Raw genomic sequence first — 24,077 nt, forward strand, 5'->3', positions numbered from 1 at the left:
GGACTCCAGGTATCGGAACCGATCTGTACGACTAAAGCGAAGTTTTTCTTCGAAGCTCTTGGGATGGAGGGCGATTTTGACGGTAATTTACACGCTTTCAACAGTGACATGGCATCCGTGATGTTAGTGTAAAAGGCGAGTTGTTAAGTGGAAATACAGAAGATGCTGAACAGTTTAATTCGGATTTTGAAAAATTTGTTCTGGATGAGGGTTTGGTTCCAGAACAAATTTACAATGCGGATCAGTCTGGCCTGTATCAGAAATGCCTACCAACCCGCACTCTTGCTTTCAAAGAGTAGCGTTGTGCACCAGGCTATAAAGCATCTAAAGAAACGATGACGATTATGACTTGCGCGAACGCAGCAGGCACTCATACATTACCTTTACTCGTCATTGGAAAAGCAAAAACCCTTGCTCTTTCAAAGGCCAAAATTTGTCTGTTGTGTATAGATGGAAGAGAAGGCCTGAAGGCCTTAATCTTGCCAGGTAAAATAAAACATTACTAAACCAAAAGACTGCTTGGATGAACAGTGAGATTTTTAAACTGTGGTTTGACAATAACTTCATCCCCAAAGTTCATAAATATTTAAAGTCAAATTAACTCTCGGAAAAAGTCGTTCTTTTGATAATGTGACCTCGCACCCAAATCAAACCATTTTAAAATCAGCAGATGGCAACATTTACGCAAAATTTTTGCTTCACAATGTCACTGGAATAATCCAGCTTATGGAGCAGGGCATACTATCTGCACTTAAAAGAAATTATCGGTCATCTCTTCTTCAAAACAGGATTGAAGAGGGCAATGATCTGAAAACTTTTCGGAAAGAATTTACAAATCTCAATGCTATTTATTAGATTCATTTGGCTTGGGAAAAAACAAAACCATTGACAACTGGAAAAATATCATCCCAGATATTTCTGAAGACTATGGATTTCTCAGATTTGATGAAGCTGATACAGTGACTGAAGCCGTAAAAACTGTCCTAGGTGGAGGGGAATTTGACGAAGACAGTGGTTCGATTGTGACCAGAATGACCACAGCTACGAAGAGCTGACAGACGAACAGATTGCTGACAAAGTAAAGGGCAGGGAGGAGTGATGAGGAGGGGGAAACTACTGCTCGCGCCACACAAGCACAGCAAACAGTTATGCACGGGGCTGGCTTGAAAAATGTTGAGTCATTGCTGGAGTACATCGGGCGCCAGGATGATGCTCTCAGCACTGAAAAACTTGTTTTCAGAAACTTGAGAAGCAAAATAAAGAAAAAGAGTTTCTTGGCACAAAGGCAGAAAATCATGACTTATTATTTTCAGAAAGTCTTATTAGGATCATTTTAACTGCAAAGTACGCCTGTTCTATTTTTTAATTTTTTGCGGGTTAACCATGTTTTTACTTATCGAGGAAAAATTAACCCTACATTATTCCGGTTAATCGAGTGTTGAGTGTACTAGTTTCAACCCTTTGGATCATCTTCAGCCAATAAAGTCAAATTGGTACATTAACAACATTGAAAATCAACAGATCTAAAAAGGAAAAAATTCTATAAAAAAAGATGAGTCCTTGATGAAAAATCTTGATAATAAGCATCACGTCCAGTTGTCACAAATATAATACATAATATAATGTTTGTTGCATTAGTAGCACCATGTGATATGTTGTGAAATCAATCTTGTCACTGATTAATATTAAACTTGTAGTGACAGTGAATAGCATACTTAAGAAATTGACAGAGGGGGATATCTATGTATAAAACCAATGAATGCAGTGACCCTGTAGTAGTTTGAACTGTCGATATGGATCATGTGTTTAAATCCAGAAACGATATCTGGAAAAAGAAAAGAAAAAAGGAAAGATAAACTGCTCTGTTGTAAAAGAAAAAAGTAAAAGGAGAAAAAGATATTGTATGTTATTTGAGACTTGCATATTGTATGGCAATCTTTTGAGAGGAAACTCTTCAGGGGTACAAAATCAAAACCTTAACTTTCCAATTTTAGATTTTCAGCTTTCAAACACCAGTTATAACTTGCTAACACTTGTGGAAGGCGCCCATTTCATAACAATGCGCACAGGTCCGAGGCCTCATTATACTGGATTTTTAAAATATCATAATTAGCTGTTGTATTAATCTACATTCATCTTGCTTAGTACGCTTCATTTTGATGCCACCATCAGTTGTTGCGGTTTCCCAGTAACTGCAATACCTTTGGTGGTGCTATTTGAGGATCCAACCAGCCTTTGACCTAACAGACAAATATTAATCTCCATACCTTTGTTCATATGTTCCTTTATTGATAATATATTTCATTCAAATGTTTAATTACAATATTGTATCTATTAGGAAAATGCTTTATATAATATATATGTGCTACTTATAGAAAGTGATGTTATGATTAAACATTACAATGGAATACCTTGAACATGGCCACAGATCTACTGTACGTAGAGGATCATGGAGACACAGAAGCCTGCAGACAGAATGCTCTAAGGCTGTGGTTATGGAACTTCTTGCTACTACTAGGGCTTTAACATGCTAGTAGCTAGTAGATGCTTTTGCGCTAGTTCTCGATAGTTGACTGGATACCAGTCTGAGCAAGTTCTTTACAAGGGATAAGAGTTCTCCGTATGTGTGGGACATCATTGGATGACCCTCCGGATCCCAAGATAGCGGATTCAAACACGACAGAGGTAGTTGGATTTTTGAAGGGCGGAAAAAAGTCTATTCGACACTCCATGTCATATGATGTCAGCATGTAAAAGATCTCTGGTGACACATTTGGTGTTTACCCGACAAAATTCATTAAATTTCAGCCATAGACGCCCAAGAAAGTTTGGTTTACTCAGTCTGCCATCTAGTGGGCCTAGAGTAAAACAGAACGTCGAAATTGACGAGCAGACAGCCAGATGGCATCAAATCGAAATGTCTGCACACGGTAGCTGAGGCCATACGATTATTACCATTGGACGACAACTCCAGCGTTGTACACAACCGGCATTAATCGTCCCTGTATTGACTGACCAATTGCAACAGGCATGGAACTCCATCCCACAAGCTGACACCCAGCATCTGTACGACACAATACATTCAACAGTCAGGCAATTACACCCGTTATTATTGGACCAGCATGGCATCTTTGCAATGGCTTTTCTCGCGTGGATATCAACCTGTAGTCTTGTACTTTTAATCAATTAAATGTGTTACCTCAAAAAATATACTGTCAAAATGTCCATATTCTACATTCCTTATTTCATGGTCTTTGGATATATTTTTTCCGCCAGTGTATATTTTAGATAATACTGTATAACGGACCTTATTACAAGGCACAGAAAAACATTCCATTTCAGCAGAAGAGAAACTTTCAGTATTACTGAGGTAAGGGAGTTGATGACATTAAAATACAATATATTTTATTTTCTATATTTTCTTTCATACTATACATAATCCTTTCAAAATGTTAAAATGCAAGTGGAATAAAATGAAATCAAATTGTCTTCATTTCTTAACTTTTTGCAATTCATGACTACCACTCTGCTGACAAGCTTCGACTGGTGCGAGGAAACAGACAGTGGACTGTTTCCCTCTCTTTACTGGCGCTATATAACACCAGCATGCACATGATAAAATAAGAATTTCAAACACTTAAACACTCAGCAATGTTTACAAAATGTAGCGCTAGCTCGTGCAGGCCTAAGGAATATGCACTGTATTATGGAAGCACATAAAAGACAGAGTTAAAAACAACAGCATGGAGTAAATTTAACTTTGAACTGAGATTAAATAAAAAGATGTGACCTAAGAGGCCTAACTGAGACTCAAACCTACGTACCCTCTAGACGTTAGGCTCCTTTAAACAACAGGCATCATGCTTTGACCATGCTACTATGGGAATGCTTTTCCAAATGCTGGCTTACAACTGGAGCATGAAAATTTAAACACTGATCTTGAGATTATAAGCCCAAATTGATTTTGATAAACCTCATGAAAGCTCGACATAAATCAGCTGATGCACATACACGAAAATAAGACCATCATACATCTGATGACGGACAGCACCCCAGTTGAAAGCGTGAAATGACTTAAAATCAGTCTAGCCAAACCCGTATATCAGTGTCTAGCTCCGGGTAGCTACCCTACACTCCCTGAGTGGTTTACGACAGATGGTCGAGAGTCGCACATCTGTGAGCACATGTTGGCGGCGGCTCGCTCCAGGTCAACGTATTCTTTAAAGTAATTCTCTTTTGTATATTACGTGTCCAATATATAGTATTCAAGTATTTGAAGTTAGATTATAAACCATAAACAAATAAAAATATTTTTAAAAACCGATACAGATGAATGCGTAATCCAAAAGTACTTACAATGTCCTGTGTCCTGCGCTGGCGCACGCGACCCAAACAACCTCAGCTAACGACATTTATATGGTCACTTTCTGGCCATTTTCCAGGAAACCAAAACATCCATGGATACATGTTTCAGACACATATGTAAGTTAGACAATTTTCTAAATTTTTCCTGCAGATGACATTTTATTGGATGAACCGAAGAAACAAAAACATGACTGCTTACAGAAAATTTCAATACATGATTTTACGGATTTAAGTTTACTTGTTCAGGTTTTTATTAATAATTATTTTTATTGGTTTATGAGGAAAACAGTTATACCGCTGAAATTGGCAGTCTTTCCTAAAGCAACACTGTATGAGCTAACATCAGGACCTCGTGCTGCGAAATCATGTGTTCACCAGTTGCTACATAACCCTGGCAACAGCAGAATTTCTCTGACCCGCCTAATTTGGTGGCCGCAACTATAGTTTACCCTCCATCTTTCACATCTGTCCTCTTACGAACAGAACGCCATATTCCTACTTTCACTCCAGCTTTTGTCCATTAACCTGAATCACCTATGTATAGCTAGTAAGTGATGAAAGGTGTAGATAACTTGCCTTCCACAAGAAATGAAGACAAATCCAACAGCAGCTGACATCCTCTGCTTGTTGGAAGAGAGGCTTAGCTTCTTAATACCAGTTTTGAACAATTTAGTAGAACTTCCAAAGAACTTCAAACACCTACAAGTTACATTTTGCTCTAAGAACACATAATAAATGTATTAAACACAATGTGTACAGATTGATTGTTTAGCATAATGGGAGACTGGCAGGGTGGTATAATGTAAATGCGCGTCCTCATCCTGAGGTGGTGCAGCTCTTTCCAGGCACACCTCCAATGGAGGTGAACTGTGTGTACCATTTTAACCACATACCAGCCCTCCTGCCAATTTTAAATTTCTGGCAGTACCGGGAATCGAACCCAAGCCTCCGAGGACGGCAGCTAATAATGATAACCATTAAGCTAAGGAGGTGGACAGGTGGTATAATGAGCGGCATTGTCCACAAAATTCGCTGGACACTCTTATAGATGTAATAGTGTAAACCATATATTGCTCCTCAGCTCGTAATTGACTGTCTTCCATCCCTCATTGATCATGGCTGGGCTATAGAAAAATTGTATCTATTTCTGCTGTTCTCTGTCGTCACTTTTTACTGGCTGGAGTAGGCATCAAGTTGCGAGATGTCATCGGGTCCTCTATAAAAGATGTATAGTCCCTGCCAGGTGGTATACGAGTCGAGTTAGGGCGAACTTTGAGATAGAGAGAGTTCTTTTATTATATCTGCCTTTGACTCTTTCTAAGGCTTTAAGATTTTTGTATTTCAGATACAGCCACGTTATTTCTATAGCATATGATGCCACAGGGACGACTTTCAGTCTGAACAGTGTCTATCGTGGCTTTTATAGCAGCAATAGTCCTGTCCTCAATATGCTTTGTGAAAGAGTGTTCTGTGACCTGTACGGTCACCCCTAAATATTTAAACGACCTGACTATTTCTAGTCTCTGGTTTCCACAGATGAGAGTGTTGCTTGCCCCTAGCTTTCCTCCTTTATAAGACTTCATGATCTTTGTTTTATTGTGGTTTATGTGCATGCCGTTATCATGAGACCATTGCTCTAGTTTGTTGAGCACTTCCTGTATTGATGTCCATTTGTTACTCGGTATGACCACTTCATCAGCATATCTTCACTCGTCACCTTTTGTACTACATCATGCATAACCACGTTGAACCATTATTGGGCTCAGGGGTCACCTTTGCGTGATATCTGCTGATTCTAGTAGGCTGTCGCTGATATTTATTACATTCTTCAAGAAATTTGTCTTCTGGACTTAGGATTACTTCAAGTTTCTGGTTGAGGATATTTCTATTTACTCCAACTAAGGCCTTCTTGTATTCTATGAAAGCTGCATAGGTTGACTTGTTGAGGCTGCAGTATATTCCATAAAATGATGCACTGCTTCTACTGTTGACCTCCCTGGTATAAAACTGTATTGTTTTATTGGCAAGGCCTCCATTAATCATTCAGATATTCTGTTTCAAACTACACTGGACATCATCTTAAAGGCAGCACATTCTGTGGCAATTCCCCGTACGAGTGTGGTGAATTTTGAGGTTCTTTGCATCTATACAGCATCTTTATTGTTGACCTTCTCCAGGCATTGGGAATGGTCTGAATTTCCAAACATTTGCTGTACAGAACGGTGTATGGGAGGGATTCCTTTATCAGTTATTCACCGGTCCTACTGCCTTGTGGATTTTGCTTCTTTGTACTACAGACCACACTTCTGCTTCAGTTATATAGGAGAAAGCTCCATTTCCTGGATGGAACCTTGTTATGTCATGTTTTGTGAGAATCATCCTCTGTAGTAGCTCTGAAAAGTGCTAGTTGCTTTACGTCGCACCGACACAGATAGGTCTTATGGCGACGATGGGACAGGAAAGGGCTAGGAGTGGGAAGGAAGCGACCATGGTCTTGATTAAGGTACAGCCCCAGCATTTGCCTGGTGTGAAAATGGGAAACCACGGAAAACCATATTCAGGGCTGCCGACAGTGGGGTTCGAACCTACTATCTCCCGAATACTGGATACTGGCCACACTTAAGCGACTGCAGCTATCGAGCTCGGTCTCTAAAAAATGAGCTTCCCAAATTTTGATTGGGATGCAAGTTGCAACTGTGGATTCTGCATGGCTTTGTTTCTGCTTCTGTTCCATCCTATGCAAGTACTCCTTTCTCTTCATTTGGAGCAATTTGACATACCTCAGTCCCTCATGAATGTATATGCTTCTTGGTTTTCTTGGTCTGATAGATTCTTGAATGCATTTAGATTTTGCAGTACCTTGTTCCTCACTGTGTAACTTTACATTGCGATGATGAGATAGGAGTGGGAAGGAAGCGATTGTGGCCTTACTTAAAAGTACAGCCCTGGTGTGAAAATGGGAAACCATGGAAAACCATCTTCAGGGCTGCCGAAGGTTGTGTTAGCTAGGAGGGATTCTTGAATGGTTTGTAGTGCTGTAATAATCTGCCCCACTCTATCTTTGTCTAGCATTTGGCCATTTGTTATTACTTCTAGCATTCTCGGACTCCTTTTTTTTTTATGACGTTGGTTCCTGGTCCGTGTTGTTCGGTATCTGGAATGCCGCTTTTACTGGGAGGCATTTTCTGATGTTAGCCCATGAGTTTTTACACAGTAAAAGATCTGGTCAATTGTACTGCTATGTAGTTGGGGATGATCTTCTTCCATCAATTCAACAAGAGTTCTGCTCTTGTAGTCTGGTTTATCCAAGTGTTCAAGGATGTTGACGATATATTTAATCACTTCTTCGACTGTAAATTGAGGCCAGATGTTATCTAGCAGAACTGTGACAGAGTCCTCCACTTGGTATACGGTACTTACTTGTTCTTCCACATTTTTAACAAATACTTGGTACTTCCTGAGGTAATGTAATAGTAGTATCATAGAGCTTCCAGGTATATCCCAGTAAAACTGAAAAGAGCTGGGTAGCTTCTCATATGGGGCATACAGCTTGTCCTCACATCACTATCTGCAACCCTCTGCATCTGCCCTTTGGATTCGTTAATTGTCATGGCAAACAAATGCAGATGAGGAATGAACAAAATCTCCTGCTCTCAATGTTACCGCCAGTCTTGACGCAAGTAAATGGGGATGAGGAGTATGGTTTAGTCTTATGGTATCCAACTAGAGAGCAAGGAGTAGAAAATCTTCAGAGTATTCTGAGTATTATAAACTCTAAAACAAATAATGTCAAATATTTCCTTTACAAGTGTTTTAAACCAGAAATAAGGAATGTTGAAACATCATTTTAATTATTCATGAGTTCTGTTTTTGGGCTTATGCCGTGTAAATAATTATAAAACACACTCAACGTTTCAAAAGGAACCTTGCCTTTCTTCATCAGGAGACAAAAGAGAAGAGAAACGACGTATTGATGGTTGCTAGGAGAAAGCAACAAGGAAGCTACAAATGGTGCCCAAAGATGTAAAGGGGACGCCATTTTAGCCCATGCTAGAGACAATGAATAGTGGCAGCAAAGCATTACTCTCTAATGGTTCTGATTATAGGTAGCCATGATTCACTGAGGTTGTAACCTGTATCGCGGTTGAAATTATCTGGATGTTTACGTATTTCAACCGCCTCCCTGATAATTCTTGGGCGATATTGCTTTATACGGGCAAGAACATCCACTTCTTGGAACAAGACATCATGACCAGGTGTTAGGGCATGGTCAGCAACAGCTGATTTATCAGGTTGGTCGAGTCTGATACATCTGGTATGTTCTTTGATGCGAGTACACACCGTTCTCGAAGTCTGCCCAATATAAACCTTGCCACAAGTACAGGGAACTCTGTAGATACCAGGTTGTTGTAATTTAGGCAAACTATCCTTAGTTGGTCGCAGGAGTTGCCTAATCTTAACTGATGTTCCAAAAACAGTTCGTACATGGTACCTACGTAAGATTTTAGCAATACGATCCGTCGTGTTATGTATGTAAGGTAGGTAAGCAGTTCCTTTTACATCTTTTTTCGTAACAGACGTCCGATTATGTGCTGACTTCAGAACCCTTGAGATCAAAGCTCTGCTGTAACCGTTGCTCTTAAAGGTGGTTCTCAAGGTGTTAATTTCCTCTTGTAGATCTGACGCTTCACAAATCCTCCTGGCCCTGGTAGTCAGAGTTGTAAGGATACCATGTTTTTGGGCAGGGTGATGGTGAGAATCTGCGTGGAGATATCTATTGGTGTGTGTGGGCTTACGATACACGCTGTGTCCTAGAGATCCATCCTCTTTCTTGGTGACGAGAACATCCAAAAAAGGTATCTTGCCGTCAGATTCCATTTCCAGGGTGAAACAAATGGAAGGGTGCTGGCGATTAAGGTGATCCAGAAAGTGACCAAGATTGTCTTCACCTTCCGTCCATACGATGAACGTATCATCCATAAATCGCCACCAGATCTTCGGTTTGCAAGGTGCCGACGACAAAGCTTTCTCTTCGAAGTTTTCCATGAAGAAATTGGCCACAACAGGAGAGAGAGGACTTCCCATGGCCACACCATCTGTCTGTTCATAATATTTCCCATTCCATAGAAAGTAGGAGGAGGTCATGCAGTGATAGAAAAGCCTTGCGATCTCTTCAGTAAAAATATCATTAATGAGAGACATAACACCATCAACAGGTACTCTCGTAAACAGAGACACCACGTCGAGACTCACCAAGATATCGCCTGGCTGAAGTGATATAGTTTTTAACTTCTCAATGAAGTGTGTGGAATCCTTAATATATGAAGGGGTGTTACCCAGGTGTGGTTGAAGAAGACTACCTAAATATTTCGAAAGGGCATATGTCGGGGAACCAATCGTACTGACAATAGGCCTAAGAAGAGATCGCAAGGCTTTTCTATCACTGCATGACCTCCTCCTACTTTCTATGGAATGGGAAATATTATGAACAGACAGATGGTGTGGCCATGGGAAGTCCTCTCTCTCCTGTTGTGGCCAATTTCTTCATGGAAAACTTCGAAGAGAAAGCTTTGTCGTCGGCACCTTGCAAACCGAAGATCTGGTGGCGATTTATGGATGATACGTTCATCGTATGGACGGAAGGTGAAGACAATCTTGGTCACTTTCTGGATCACCTTAATCGCCAGCACCCTTCCATTTGTTTCACCCTGGAAATGGAATCTGACGGCAAGATACCTTTTTTGGATGTTCTCGTCACCAAGAAAGAGGATGGATCTCTAGGACACAGCGTGTATCGTAAGCCCACACACACCAATAGATATCTCCACGCAGATTCTCACCATCACCCTGCCCAAAAACATGGTATCCTTACAACTCTGACTACCAGGGCCAGGAGGATTTGTGAAGCGTCAGATCTACAAGAGGAAATTAACACCTTGAGAACCACCTTTAAGAGCAACGGTTACAGCAGAGCTTTGATCTCAAGGGTTCTGAAGTCAGCACATAATCGGACGTCTGTTACGAAAAAAGATGTAAAAGGAACTGCTTACCTACCTTACATACATAACACGACGGATCGTATTGCTAAAATCTTACGTAGGTACCATGTACGAACTGTTTTTGGAACATCAGTTAAGATTAGGCAACTCCTGCGACCAACTAAGGATAGTTTGCCTAAATTACAACAACCTGGTATCTACAGAGTTCCCTGTACTTGTGGCAAGGTTTATATTGGGCAGACTTCGAGAACGGTGTGTACTCGCATCAAAGAACATACCAGATGTATCAGACTCGACCAACCTGATAAATCAGCTGTTGCTGACCATGCCCTAACACCTGGTCATGATGTCTTGTTCCAAGAAGTGGATGTTCTTGCCCGTATAAAGCAATATCGCCCAAGAATTATCAGGGAGGCGGTTGAAATACGTAAACATCCAGATAATTTCAACCGCGATACAGGTTACAACCTCAGTGAATCATGGCTACCTATAATCAGAACCATTAGAGAGTAATGCTTTGCTGCCACTATTCATTGTCTCTAGCATGGGCTAAAATGGCGTCCCCTTTACATCTTTGGGCACCATTTGTAGCTTCCTTGTTGCTTTCTCCTAGCAACCATCAATACGTCGTTTCTCTTCTCTTTTGTCTCCTGATGAAGAAAGGCAAGGTTCCTTTTGAAACGTTGAGTGTGTTTTATAATTATTTACACGGCATAAGCCCAAAAACAGAACTCATGAATAGTTACACGGGCCGTGAAAGTCTAAATGATAATATCATTTTAATTTCTAAATTAATGAATACAATGTTATCTCTTTAATATACTGTAATCCAAAATCCCAATACATGAGACATGAAGACACAAGACGGAAAGCTGCGGATTATGACAGAGCAAACTTACAGGAGGAGCCTAATATAACAAGCCAAGGAACTGAATAATTTCTTTCTAAGAGGCTTCTTTAAATATAGTGTCTCTTCTTGGGCAATTTCTAATTGAGGCTTATATGGGTTTTCTCATTTTCTCTGTACAGGAAAACCACTTCCAGATTTTTTTTTTTTTTTTTTTTTTGACTGATAGAAAATGTTTGAATTTTGAAATGAAGTGAGCTTTCCTGGGGAAGGGAATGTTCGAATTTATGGACCATTCCACTCTTCTACATACATGTAGCAGTTTGAGTCAATGAAGCTACGGGACTCACGACGTGCACAACGACAGTACATCGGAGGTGCAACGGTATAATGCAGACCGTCTGCCTACTTCGTATGGGACGAAGGCACCAAGTACAAACTCTGTTCATCTCTAGCGCAGACACCTGTGGCTTCAATGCAGTTTTTCTGTAAACGAGTGGCAATGCCGAGCTTCAATACAACACAGAGAGAACAGTTTCTATAAGGGCCTTCAAACATGAGCTGCATTTAGTTAAATCTGACCTCCCTAACAAAATGTAGCCTATATTTTAATTCCTACTAACAGTTGCTCACATGAATCTGTTCAACCCTTTTCCCACACTAACGGAACAAATAAAACACGTTATGCGCCCCCAGTCCTCAGAGAATATGAAAACAGGGACTGAAGGGGAGAGGGACCATCTATTTGATCTTCCTAGTCTTCTGAAACTCACCTGTCATTGTGTTTATCCAATTATGTATTCTTGATGATTCTGTGACTCGATAGAATGACTTAATAGAGCGAAATTGGTCCACATATTCAATACAAGGCTAATGCTAATGTGACTATATTCTCACAACAGTTACATTAACATCCCAATATTGACAATACAATAGTACTAGTTTCAGCTGCTTGGACCATTATCAGCTAAACACATTTAAAAATAGGCACAATACACATTTAAATACACAAGAACATCTAAAAATTAGGAAAACCCATTAAAACGGGACTGTGGTAAAAGATTTGATGACGCCAAGTTCATACGTTGCATAATGTAGTATGGCAGAAATGTGTTGAATAGCACAATGTAGTGTTGTTGTTGTTGTTGACACACTCCGCCACTGATGAAGGACTCCCTTGAGGCTGGGTGAGAGAGGGGGGGGGGGGGGGGGACATTTATTCTTTATTGATCTGTATCGACAGAATCAATCTCTTCTCGACCATGCGTCTCACATTAACATCCATAGATGTTCCCCTCAACTCAGTCTCAGATGTGTGTCACAATGTTAGAAAAGATCAAGAATATATTTTACAACATAGCCTATTCAACATTCTGCCATACTATATTATGCGACGTATGAACTTAGTGTCATCAAATCTTTTACCACAGTCTCAGTTTAATGTGTTCTCTTAATTTTTAGATGTTTTTGTGTAATGTGTCTATTTTTAAATGCGTATAGTTGACAATCGCCCAAGGGCTGAAACTAGTCCTATTGTAATGTCAATATTGGAATGATAATGTAACTATTGTGAGAATACAGTCGCATTAGCATTAGCCTTGTACGGAATAGGAGGGCCCATTTCACTCTATTAAGTATACACCTGCCAGAAATTTATATCATTCGAGAGAATGACCCAAAATGCTTAGAAAAGCCTGTTCCTGGACCATAAAAACAATAGATAAGACAGAAAGACTCATCAATTTTATTTATACTGATGTAACTAGCATCACTGAAAGCATATCAAAAATTCAGTTAAATTAAAAAATTAGTAATTGTTTGCATTTTCTCACTCAGTAGTAACTACTGAATTTCCTAATATACAGTTTTAATATTGTGGAAATCTGATGAAAATATGTCCAAGAGCCAACCCTGTGCAGCAATCATGACATGTTACAACCACCTCAAACAGAGCAGAGTGTACCTGTTTTAATTAAATCCTAACAGTCCTACTCCTAGTGGAGTGTTACCTCATTGGTGCAGTACAGTGAGAGTGATTATGTTTTAGCCTTCATTACAATATCTGCTTTGTAAATCCAAGAATGCTAAAATTTTAGTGGGGAATTAAATCAAATAAGAATTCAAGACCAAATCACATTATGCACTTCCCGACCGCGATGTGCGAGCGGATCTGCCAATGAACGTGAGAAGACTGATGAGCTTTTAGCTTCTGATGTAGCTGCGTCAATAAGAGAACGCAGACAAATCCACATTTTTGTTTACCTGAAACTGTAATTAAAAGTACATTTCAAAATACAAATTTTTGAAAACAAAAGTTCTTACACAACCAAACTACAACAAAACTATTCAGGCATATGAAAGTTTTTGTTTAGAAGTCCATGAATGAGTCAACCCATGAATAGCAACACATGTATAATTAAGATTTTTTTTTTCCCCTTCAAGTTTGAACTAGCAATCATTCTCACTACTCCAATGCTAGGTCCAGATAATTACATTTAAATACATACCACAGTACTTCAAACAATCTCCACGAGTCAACACACACAAGAAAAGTTGATGTGTCATTGTGTCTATCCTAGATTTTTTTTACAATTTGCTTTACATCACACCGGCACAGTAGGTCTTATGGAAATGGTGGGATAGGAAAGGCCAAGGAGTGGGAAGGAAGCAGCCGTGGCCTTAATTAAGGTACAGCCCCAGCATTTGCCTGATGTGAAAATGGGAAACCACAGAAAACCATCTTCTGGGCTGCCAACAGTGGGGTTCGAACCCACTATCTCCCGGATTCAAGCTCAAAGCTGCGTGCCCCTAACCGCACGGCCAGCTCGCTGATCTATCCTATCTTTCTAGGTAGTAACTTGAATACAGACCATCGAGCGGCGTTTCTACTCCCCAAGACCTAAGCAGCTGTACGGGAGGAGCCTGCACGTGTTCCACCTAGCATCAACAGCCAGTCTGAAATGCAGCTGTTTACACGGTGAGACAGTTATCATTGCAACGCCACGTTTTCGTACGTAAAAGTTATTTTAAGTACGAGTCGGCTCGACGGGGACGTGATGCATTTGTTCAGCAATTTCCTGGTGAAGTTCATGAGCACAGATTAACATAAACTACTGGCTCAGTGCTCACACAAACAGTTAGAACAGAAGAAAAGCTAGGTGACATTGGTGCGAATCTTGAACAGTCACCGAACAAATAACTGACAAAATTAGCACAACAAGTAGAGCTACAAGGCTGTTACAGGTTTACACGGGCCCATTGTTTAAAATCCAGCCACAAGAGAGAGGTAATGTGACCCACAGCTTGTGTTCTTTCCGGATGAGGCCTAGATTCATCTTAATGGTCATATCTCTCGCTATTGGTGTGCGGAACATCCTAATGGTGTTTATGAAGTCCCTCATTATGAAGGATGACACTTCCAGCATTTTTTATAAGGCAAGATTTTATATACGATTGTATCGACGCTTAAAGCAGGGCGTCCGCGTACGACGTAAATTGGGCTGAGGAAGATGCTGTGTGCTCGGTCTGGGTATATAACAGAGGCCCTGTAGTCATTCAATCTTTCCTTTCTCTTACTTACACTGATCTGCTGGCTTGAATTTCTCCCTTTGGTCTTTGTCCTGTGTTCCTATTCTTTGTGGTGGTATTGGGTAGATGCACAAGTTTGTGCGGTTCTTATATTTTATTGTATTTTACTGTCACTGTCATGCACTGTAACTCACAATCACCTCCACTCTCTATGACCTTCTGCCAACATTCAGATAGCAGTCGAATGCCTCGCCTGTAGAACTGTTTTGGTTTTGACTGGAAGAAGTCTGTTAGCCGTTGGTCAAGAGAAGCTTCGTCAGGAAAACACTGATTGTGGTTAGAAAAAGAGCATAAAAGATGGAATTCTGAGGGGGCAAGGTCAGGGTAATACTGAGGATGAGGTTCCCAGCCAAGTTCAGCAATTGCGCTGTATGCAGACGAGCGTTATCTTGGAGCAATAAGACTGGTTGTCATCTTTGTCTTTTGTTATCAATGGCAACGGCAAGCCGCCTTAGCTGGTCACTATACACAGCAGACGTAATAGTTACGTTTTTCGGAAGAAGTTCATGATGATGAAGAATGCCATCTTTGTTCCACCAAACACACGTTTTCCTGTGGATGGGCACTATCCTTAGCACGGAGAGTTGCTTTTTGTGATGGGCTTCTTCGTGTTGACATACAGGCACCATTTCTCGTCACCGGTGATGATGTTTGAAAGGAATGCTTCGTGCCTCTCACAAGCCAACCAGTGTCGAGCAAGCAATGAAGAACAGATGTTAACTCGCCGATTTCTCTTACTGTCACTTAGCACATACGGTACCCATATACCCAATTTCTGTACCTTACCCATCGAATGCAAATGGTGTACAACAGCCGACTGATCACATTCAAAAACTTGCGCCATTTCCCGCGTTGTCTGATGAGGATTCTCATGAAGCAACTCATTCAAGTGATTTTCATCAAAATCTGAAGGTCTTCCAGAATGTGGATCATCAGAGAAGTCAAACCTTCCTGCTCAAAAGCAGGAAAACCATTTTTGTGCTGCTGTTGTTTCAGCAATTGCTTCATTTCTGAACACTTCACAAATTGTTCTCGCAGCTCCTAAGCTGTTAAACTCAGAGTAAAATGTGTCGGAAAGGCTCACTTTTCTCAGCTTGACATTCCAAATCCATTTGTCTGAAATATACATAAATAATATGTTCACAATCAAGAAAACCTATGTTTCACAACACACAAAATCCAAACTCAGATAAAACAACGGAATAACGATAAGCAACCCCTTCACACTGCATTATTGCCAACCCAAAAGAATACCACACACCGAGCTTGATAGCTGCAGTCGCTTAAGTGCGGCCAGTATCCAGTAATCGGGAGATAGTGGGTTCAAACCCCACTGTCAACAGCCCTGAAAATGGTTTTTCGTGGTTTCCCATTTTCAGACCAGGCAAATGCTGAGGCTGTACCTTAATTAAGGCCACGGCCGCTTTCTTCCCATTCCTAGGCCTTTCCCATTCAATCGTCGCCATAAGACCTATCTGTGTCGGTGCGACGTAAAGCAAATAGCAAAAAAAGAATACCACACAAACTTAAGCATCGACCCTATACATATATCACACCCTCCCACTGTATTTATCCCTGATGTTGATGTTGATGTTGTTGTTGTGCCAGCTGTAAGCCTCTCCATAGAGGTAGCCAACACCTTAAAAGTCTCTTTACGGATGCCTCTTCTTTGGTTTGGGGGTGTTGCCTAAGATTTGGAATGAACCCTCTTTAGTGCAACATTGTAACAGTTAGGGACTGGCACACTCTCAGTTATTTATTAAGTTCTTGGGTTGCCCCTACTGTAATTTCAAATTTACATCAACCAATCATAGCCCAGGAAATTATTCTGGTTCCACCTTACTGAATACAAATCAGATTCTTAAAATCTTTTAACTTATTATTATTATTATTATTATTATTATTATTATTACTACTACTTCTTCTTCCTTATGCCCATTTGAAGTTGTTCGTTGGCCTGATGGTTTTCGCCAAAATCTGTGCACTGTGTTACACCTTGCGTTCAGTGGACCACTTCTTCTATGATGTCTGCCTTACTTTCTTCTAGCCAACTTTCTTTTGATTACATTAAATCATTTTTCAGTGAGTCTGTCGCTGTCCATTCTATAGATATGGTCATAGAATTTCAGGCATCTCTTGTGTACAGCATCAGTGAACCTGTCAGTTAATGAGTAGAGTAATTAATCCACATTAAATTTCTCTCGTGGGACCATAACTTTTCCGGAGAATTTTCCTTTCTTGCTTTTAAATTTCTATAATTTTAGAGTGACCTCCAAGGGATATGGTTTCTGAGGCATATAAAGCTTCCAGCAAAACAACTGTCTTGTAATGTCATCATTTTGTATTATGATTATTATTATTTACATATTGCACATATGTTTTGGGACATGTTTCTTCAACCAATACACAATGACAAAATAACTGATGCATGATTAAGAGAACTGTTTAAAAACATTGGACATTACACAAAAAGTCATACTACAGTAAGTTATTTGTTCATTACATTAAGAATCGTCTACAAAAAATGGCCTTCTTAGATTAAATTGTGCCAATAAAATATTGATTAGATGAAATAAAAACAAACAATAAAACTAGAAACTTCTAAAAGCTTTGGTCCAAACTTAAAATATAGAGATAACAGCCAACACAGGACAATGTAAATGTTATCATTTAACGTAATGTTTACATTGTTCGGTGTTGGCTGTTATCTCTATATTTTAAGTTTGGACCACAGATTTTAGAAGTTTCTGGTGAGTCTTAACATAAGAGCATAATAGATAAATTCCATCCAATGATTCGCAACAATTTTTGAGTGGACACTGCAATTAATGTACTCTGTTTACATTTGGAACTGCGAATGTGAGATTAATCAACTGCAAAGAAAGGTTTCTAGATGAGAAAGGAAAGAGCTACAACTAGCAATGGGGGCAGCCATTAACACCTCCCAAACGCAAGCTGTACCACGTAGCCAATTTGCTCGGTAATTCGTACTTCAATTCAAGCAAGATAAGTAATCCTTGATTACAACAACATTGGTTTATTTATCCATTCCCGAGGATATCATTTTAGAGAATTTGAAGGAACAGTAAAACAACATTATAGACCATCCCACAATCAATTATTAGGGCCTATACCATGTTGAAAAAGCTGAGATGGAACATTACATTCAATATACCTGAGTCTGGCGGAAGAGGTGATGTGGGGCTGTCTGGCATGAGGATCCCCTTCTGGACCAGTTCATCACGATTTGCCCTCACAGAAATCTTTCTTTCGAGTGCTGCAACATACCAATAATACCACTGTTAGCTTGTCAAATTCCCTTAGAACTTATTCAAGGGGAACAATTTGAAAGACTTACTGGTATATCTCATAACTATTTATAAGCTTGTGTATTGTCTTTAAATTCTTTTCAGTGAAAAATAAAATATTAGTAAAATGTTACTTTAAGGAGATTTTAAATGTTTGGACCCTCCCCCACTAAACAGTGTCACATAACTGAGAAGAAATCTATTAAAATGCTATTGATAAGTAGTCACAGAAGCAAATGCACAATAAGAACTTGATAAATACAATTTAAGGGCACTTACTTTATGTCTTTTAACCAACTTTGTTCTTCATTATACCTGAGTCTGGCAGAACTGTTTTCTTTTCTTAACTCTCACTTCTGGAAATGAATCATACTCTTTAGGGGAGCTTCACTATTAATGTTAGATCTGCAGTGCCAACCTGATGCTAAGTCAACATCATCAGACAGTTTGAAAACCTGCTGAAAATGATGCTAATCAGCATCAATGTCACCTCTGTTATGCCTGCTTTGCGGAAGCAGTTCTGAGAGCAAGAAAGGAATAATACGTACAACTCAACCTTCATATCCCAAGTATGTTATGAGTTAAAGACAATTGTGTTTAAATGCCATCTGAAGTTGAAGAAATTGAAGAAAGGAAGGAATGCAAGAAGATGGGATCTATACAAGTTGAAAGAAAAGAGTGTAAGGGACTGTTTCAAGGAACATGTTGCACAAGGACAAAGTGAAAAGGCTGAAGGAAACACAATAGAAGAAGAATGGACAGTCATGAAGAATGAGGTCTCTAGGGCTGCTGAAGAAATGATAGGAAGGAAGGAAAGATCAACTAAAAATCAATGGATAACTCAGGATATACTGGACCTGATTGATGAACGACGGAAGTTCAAGAATGCAAAAAAAATTAAGAGGGCAATAAAGAATACAGGCAACTAAAGAATGAAGTGGATAGAAAATGCAGGGCAGCTGAGGAAGAATGGCTGCAGGAGGAGTGCAATCATGTTGAAGGTTGTATGGTCATAAGGAAGGTAGATGCTGCATATAGGAAAATCAAGGAAACCTTAGGAGAAAGTAAATCTAGGTGTATGAATATTAAGAGCGCAGATGTGAAACTACTTCCATGGAAAGAAGACAAGGCAGAAAGAAGGCAGGAAATATCCAACAGTTATATCAAGGTAATGACGTAGATGATATGGTTCTGAAACAAGAAGAGGCTGTTCATGCTGATGGAATGGGTGACCCAATTTAGAGATCAGAATTCAACAGAGCTTTAAGAGACCTAAATAGGAACAAGGCACCCAGAATTAATAACATTCCCTCTGAATTACTGACTGCCTTAGGAGAAACCAGCGTGGCAAGGTTATTCCACTTAGTGTGTAAGATGTATGAGACAGGAGAAGTCCCATCCGATTTTCGGCAGAATGTTGTTTTACCCATTCCCAAGAAATCATTGCTGACAAGTGTGAAAACTACCGCACTATTAGTTTAGTATCTCATGCCTGCAAAATTTTAACACGTTATTTACAGACAAATGGAAAGACAAGTTAAAACTGAGCTGGAAGAAGATCAGTTTGGATTCAGAATAAATGCAGGAACATGTGAAGCAATCCTGACTTTACGTCTGATCTTAGAGGATCGAATAAAGAAGGACAAGGTCACATACATGGAGTTCGTAGATCTAGAAAAGGCATTCGATAATGTTGATTGGACCAAGCTATTTGAGATTCTTAAGGTGAATGGGATCAGATACCGAGAACAAAAATAAAGAATTATCTACAATCTGTATAAAAATCAGTCTGCAGTGATAAGAATCGAGGGCTTTGAAAAAGAAGCAGTAATCCAGAAAGGAGTGAGGCAAGGTTGCAGCTTTTCACCCCTCCTTTTCAGTGTTTATATAGAACAGGCAGTAAAGGAAATCAAAGAGGAATTTGGAAAGGGAATCACGATCCAAAGAGAGGAAATCGAAACCCTGAGATTTGCCGATGATATTATTTTATCTGAGACTGCAGAAGATCTGGAGAAGCTGCTGAATGGTATGTAAAGAGTCATGGGTAAAGAGTACAAGATGAAAATAAGTACGTCCAAAACGAAAGTAATGGAGTGCAGTCGAACGAAGTCAGGTGATGGGGGAATCATTAGATTAGGATATGAAGTCTTAAAGGAAGTAGATGAATATTGTTACTTGGGTAGTAAAATAACTAATGATGGTAGAATAAGGAGGACGTAAAATGCAGACTAGTACAAGCAAGGAAGGCCTTTCTTAAGAAAAGAAATTTGCTCACTTTGAACAATGCTAGGAATGAGAAAGATGTTTCTGAAGATTTTCATCTGGAGCGTGGCATTGTATGGAAGTGAAACATGGACGATAAGTAGCTCAGAAAGAAAGAGAATAGGACCTTTTGAAATGTGGTGTTACAGAAGAATGCTGAAGGCGAAATGGATAGATTGAATCACGAATGAGGAGATAATGAGTCGAATTGTGAGAGGAGATCGATTTGGCTAAATTTGACCAGAAGAAGAGATAAAATGGTAGGACACATCTTAAGACACCCAGGACTTGTGCAGTTGGTTTTTTAGGGAAGTCTAGGGGTAAGAACGGTGGGGGTAGACCAAGGTATGAATATGAGAGGCAGATCAGAAGAGATGTACGATGCAATAGTTACGTAGAAATGAAAAGGTTGCACAGGATAGGGTGCCATGGAGAGCTGCATCAAACCAGTCTAAGAACGGATGACTCAAACAACAACAACAACAACAACAACGTTTAAATCAATTACTTGGTACTATAACTCACAAATATCTCACGTGTAATATAATGCTGTTTGGCCGAAACTTGTAAAAACCTACATTCAATTTTCAGAACTATGTGTAACTATGTTATTGGTACTGTAGGTATAAACGAGTTTCAACTACTCCTCTAATTAAACACAACAATGTTTCAGGTACAGAGTATCCTAGACAAGTGAAGATAATGTTCTCTAAACAGTAAGAAGCAAGAGTTTGAGAGTAAACTGACTTCTTAACAATTATTTCTAGTTTACTACTATATTAGATTTTTAATTATTATCGAAGGTGAATAACACTCAGAACCAAGCATATGCCAATTGTAATTTACAATGAAAAAGATAAGTTTTATCACCAAAATAATCCCCTTAACATTGGAGAAAAGAACAAAATTTTTTTGAAAAGACAATGTAATAGACATGTTGTTCTACAAATTTACACAACTCTTGAAGAGAATGCAAAGATCACAATGGATACGCACCTTCACATAAATATAACATTTTTGAACGCAATTAACTTTAATGTCTCTGTTTCGGTTCATGTTGAGTTGCAATGGAACGTACTCAATTGTGCTTCATGCCCTGTTGACTTGTAGCAGTTAGCTTGCATTTGCGAGATTTTGCGTTCTAGATTGGTCCAAAGCCTTCGACCAGGTGTCACATCAGTGGCTTCTATTGAAACTACAGCAGCTCAGCATGGGAGCCAATTATCCTTCCAGTGTGTAGGGTTCAGAGGCACTCAATCACCGGCTGTTCCAGTAATATCTGGACTAATACAAGGTCTGTGTTCTCTATCCTCCAGGTGGTGTCTCGTCTTCAAACTCCCTTGCTCTAAAATCTGTTGATAAGGTGCGGTGTAAATAGCCTGAATATAAATGTAAATATATGAGAATGGGTAGGTCCAGAAATCCCGTCATGAATACCTAGTTATAAACTCCTTGGTATAACTATCTGTGACAATTTAAAGTGGAATATACAGTGTGAAGAGGCAACTAAAATGCTGGGGTTCCTATACAGGAATTTAAGGGGGTTAATCCACGAGCAATAAGGTTAGCTTACCTTTGCATGGTTCAGCCTGTACTGACAAATGGTTTACCTGCTTTGCATCCTACAACAGCGGAGAACATGAGTGAGCTGCAGGGAGTAAAATGCTGCGCCAAAAGGCTAATTAACCATCACTCCCCCTCCCATCCAGTAAGACAAAAGCCAAACAAACTGACCTGAAATTCCAAAAACAGCTTACACAGCTACAGATCTGAAAATCATGGGAATAGAACCAGATTTTGGGTGGTTAGGCCATGTGCGGTTACAGAGTTTCGCCCAAACGTGCCATTTGGGCTCATCAGTTGGATTGACACACCCCTCAAGACTGATTAGCAGTGGCAGACCAACTGCGTGGTCCTGCCATGTTAGCAAACAGGGATTGCTAACCTGCTAAAGCAGAAGTGAATTCTCCATTTTCAAAAATATGTACTCCCCATGGAGATACAATTCCAAAAATGGCTTGGTGCATGTCAAGCTAACCGACGAGTCCAAACGGCACGTCTAGGCGAAACTCTGCTAACGCACACGGCCTAACTGCCCAAAAGCTGCTTCTATTCCCATGATTTTAAACTGACCTGATCTTTCTCCGGAAATACATCTCTGCCTCTATAGAAATCTATCCCTTCCAACGTCTATCGCTTGTGTATCGCTCAGCTCAGAGAGGCAAAGTAGTTACCCTTTGTCTGCCTTTCGCCCTTACCTCTGCCTTTCAGAAGGGTGTTCCACAAAACTATGGAACTCACTGTCAGGGGATGTCAAGAACTTGCCTCTTCTAAAATTTCAGATGTACATAAAGAAAAAGTAATGGAATTTAATGGAACTGCTACATGTGTCTGAGTGTGGGGGTGAACGAGTAAATGACAGATTGGTAGAGTGAAAGGAAGCATGCAACCACAGGAGTGATTGTCACCCAAATATCGATAGACAGAAGGAAGGAGCAGTAAGATATTAAGCACATATGTATATCTTGCACGGTGTGATTTAAGTACAGTATTTTGTAAACTATGTAAATAATATCTCATCTTTAGATAGGCCTAGGGAACATTTTATATGTACATGGAGGCTCACCCCTTTTTCTCTAGACCTTCCATATGTCTGAAGGGAATCATGGTAAATAAGTAATACTAATACTAACGCCATCATCGGCAACCCTGAAAATGGTTCTCCGTGGTTTTTCAATTTCACACCAGGCAAATGCTGGGGTTGTACCTTAATTAAGGCCATTGCCGCTTCCTTCCCACTCCTAAGTTAGCCCTTTCCTATCCCATGTCAGCGATATCCACGGTGGTATTGCTTGTGGATATTAAAATTGCAATTTTCACTAAATGGATGACAAACCAATCACAACACCATGAGTGTGATGAGCTGTTCCGCTGAAGTCTATTGCTCACGAATAAATCCACTTCCATACATAGTTTACAATGGCAGAATCTTTTTGTTCTAATACCTTCCTCAACAAATCACCCAAATGTTCGTATAGGCCCTACCTTACGACATACAAAAGAGTGGGACCAAAATAATTATATTCACATAATTTTCTATTATCTATACATTGCTGGAACTCATCTTGCAAATTGAGTGTTCATTGGTGTTAATTGGTGTTCATTGTGCCAAACATCTAGCACAATATCATGGATCATCACTTAAGAGGCATCGACAATCTTGACTATGATTAATTTGTTTGAAAATATGCTACAATATATATATAAAAGACATTACCCAGGAATATCATTAGATCAAACACCTTTATTTGTATGAGCCGTGGCTATCACTGCCTTATTTCTCCTTCTTTCTCTACCTGTAAATGCAGCAGATGTTACTGTGATTCTCTCTGGATGGTTTTTGTTACAAAGGAAGGAAAGTTTCCTTGACATTTCCATAATCTAATAAATCAGTGTAGAAAATCACCAAGAATACAGCAGTTCTCAGTTGCTTTAAAAAAAAAAAAAACCTTTCACAAGATCTTCTAAATAGGATTTAGTTGTACAGTAACAACATCAGGATTGAGATTTCAAATTTTACCGGCCTCATAAGTCACAGAGAGAATTTGCCTCTTTAACTAGACAGATGTCTATCATATCTCAGCATGGTATTGCCTGTTCCTCGCAAATAGAATTCACCTCCCATATAGATACAAACTCTGTGGACAT

At 39.6% G+C, this 24,077-nt stretch overlaps 1 protein-coding gene across 4 annotated transcripts in view; it reads right to left on the reverse strand.

Moving 5' to 3' along the window:
* LOC136864808 (phosphatase and actin regulator 2) overlaps window positions 1-24,077 on the reverse strand; it is a 1,136,936-nt gene that overhangs the window by 430,677 nt on the left and 682,182 nt on the right. For all 4 annotated transcript variants that reach the window (XM_067142230.2, XM_067142231.2, XM_067142232.2 and 1 more), the window contains one exon: window positions 17,975-18,076. In XM_067142230.2, coding sequence (XP_066998331.2) covers window positions 17,975-18,076 — 102 coding nt within the window. The remainder of the gene's footprint in view (window positions 1-17,974; window positions 18,077-24,077) is intronic.

Source organism: Anabrus simplex, chromosome 2 (genome assembly GCF_040414725.1).
Source record: "Anabrus simplex isolate iqAnaSimp1 chromosome 2, ASM4041472v1, whole genome shotgun sequence".
Classification (NCBI taxonomy): domain Eukaryota; kingdom Metazoa; phylum Arthropoda; class Insecta; order Orthoptera; family Tettigoniidae; genus Anabrus; species Anabrus simplex.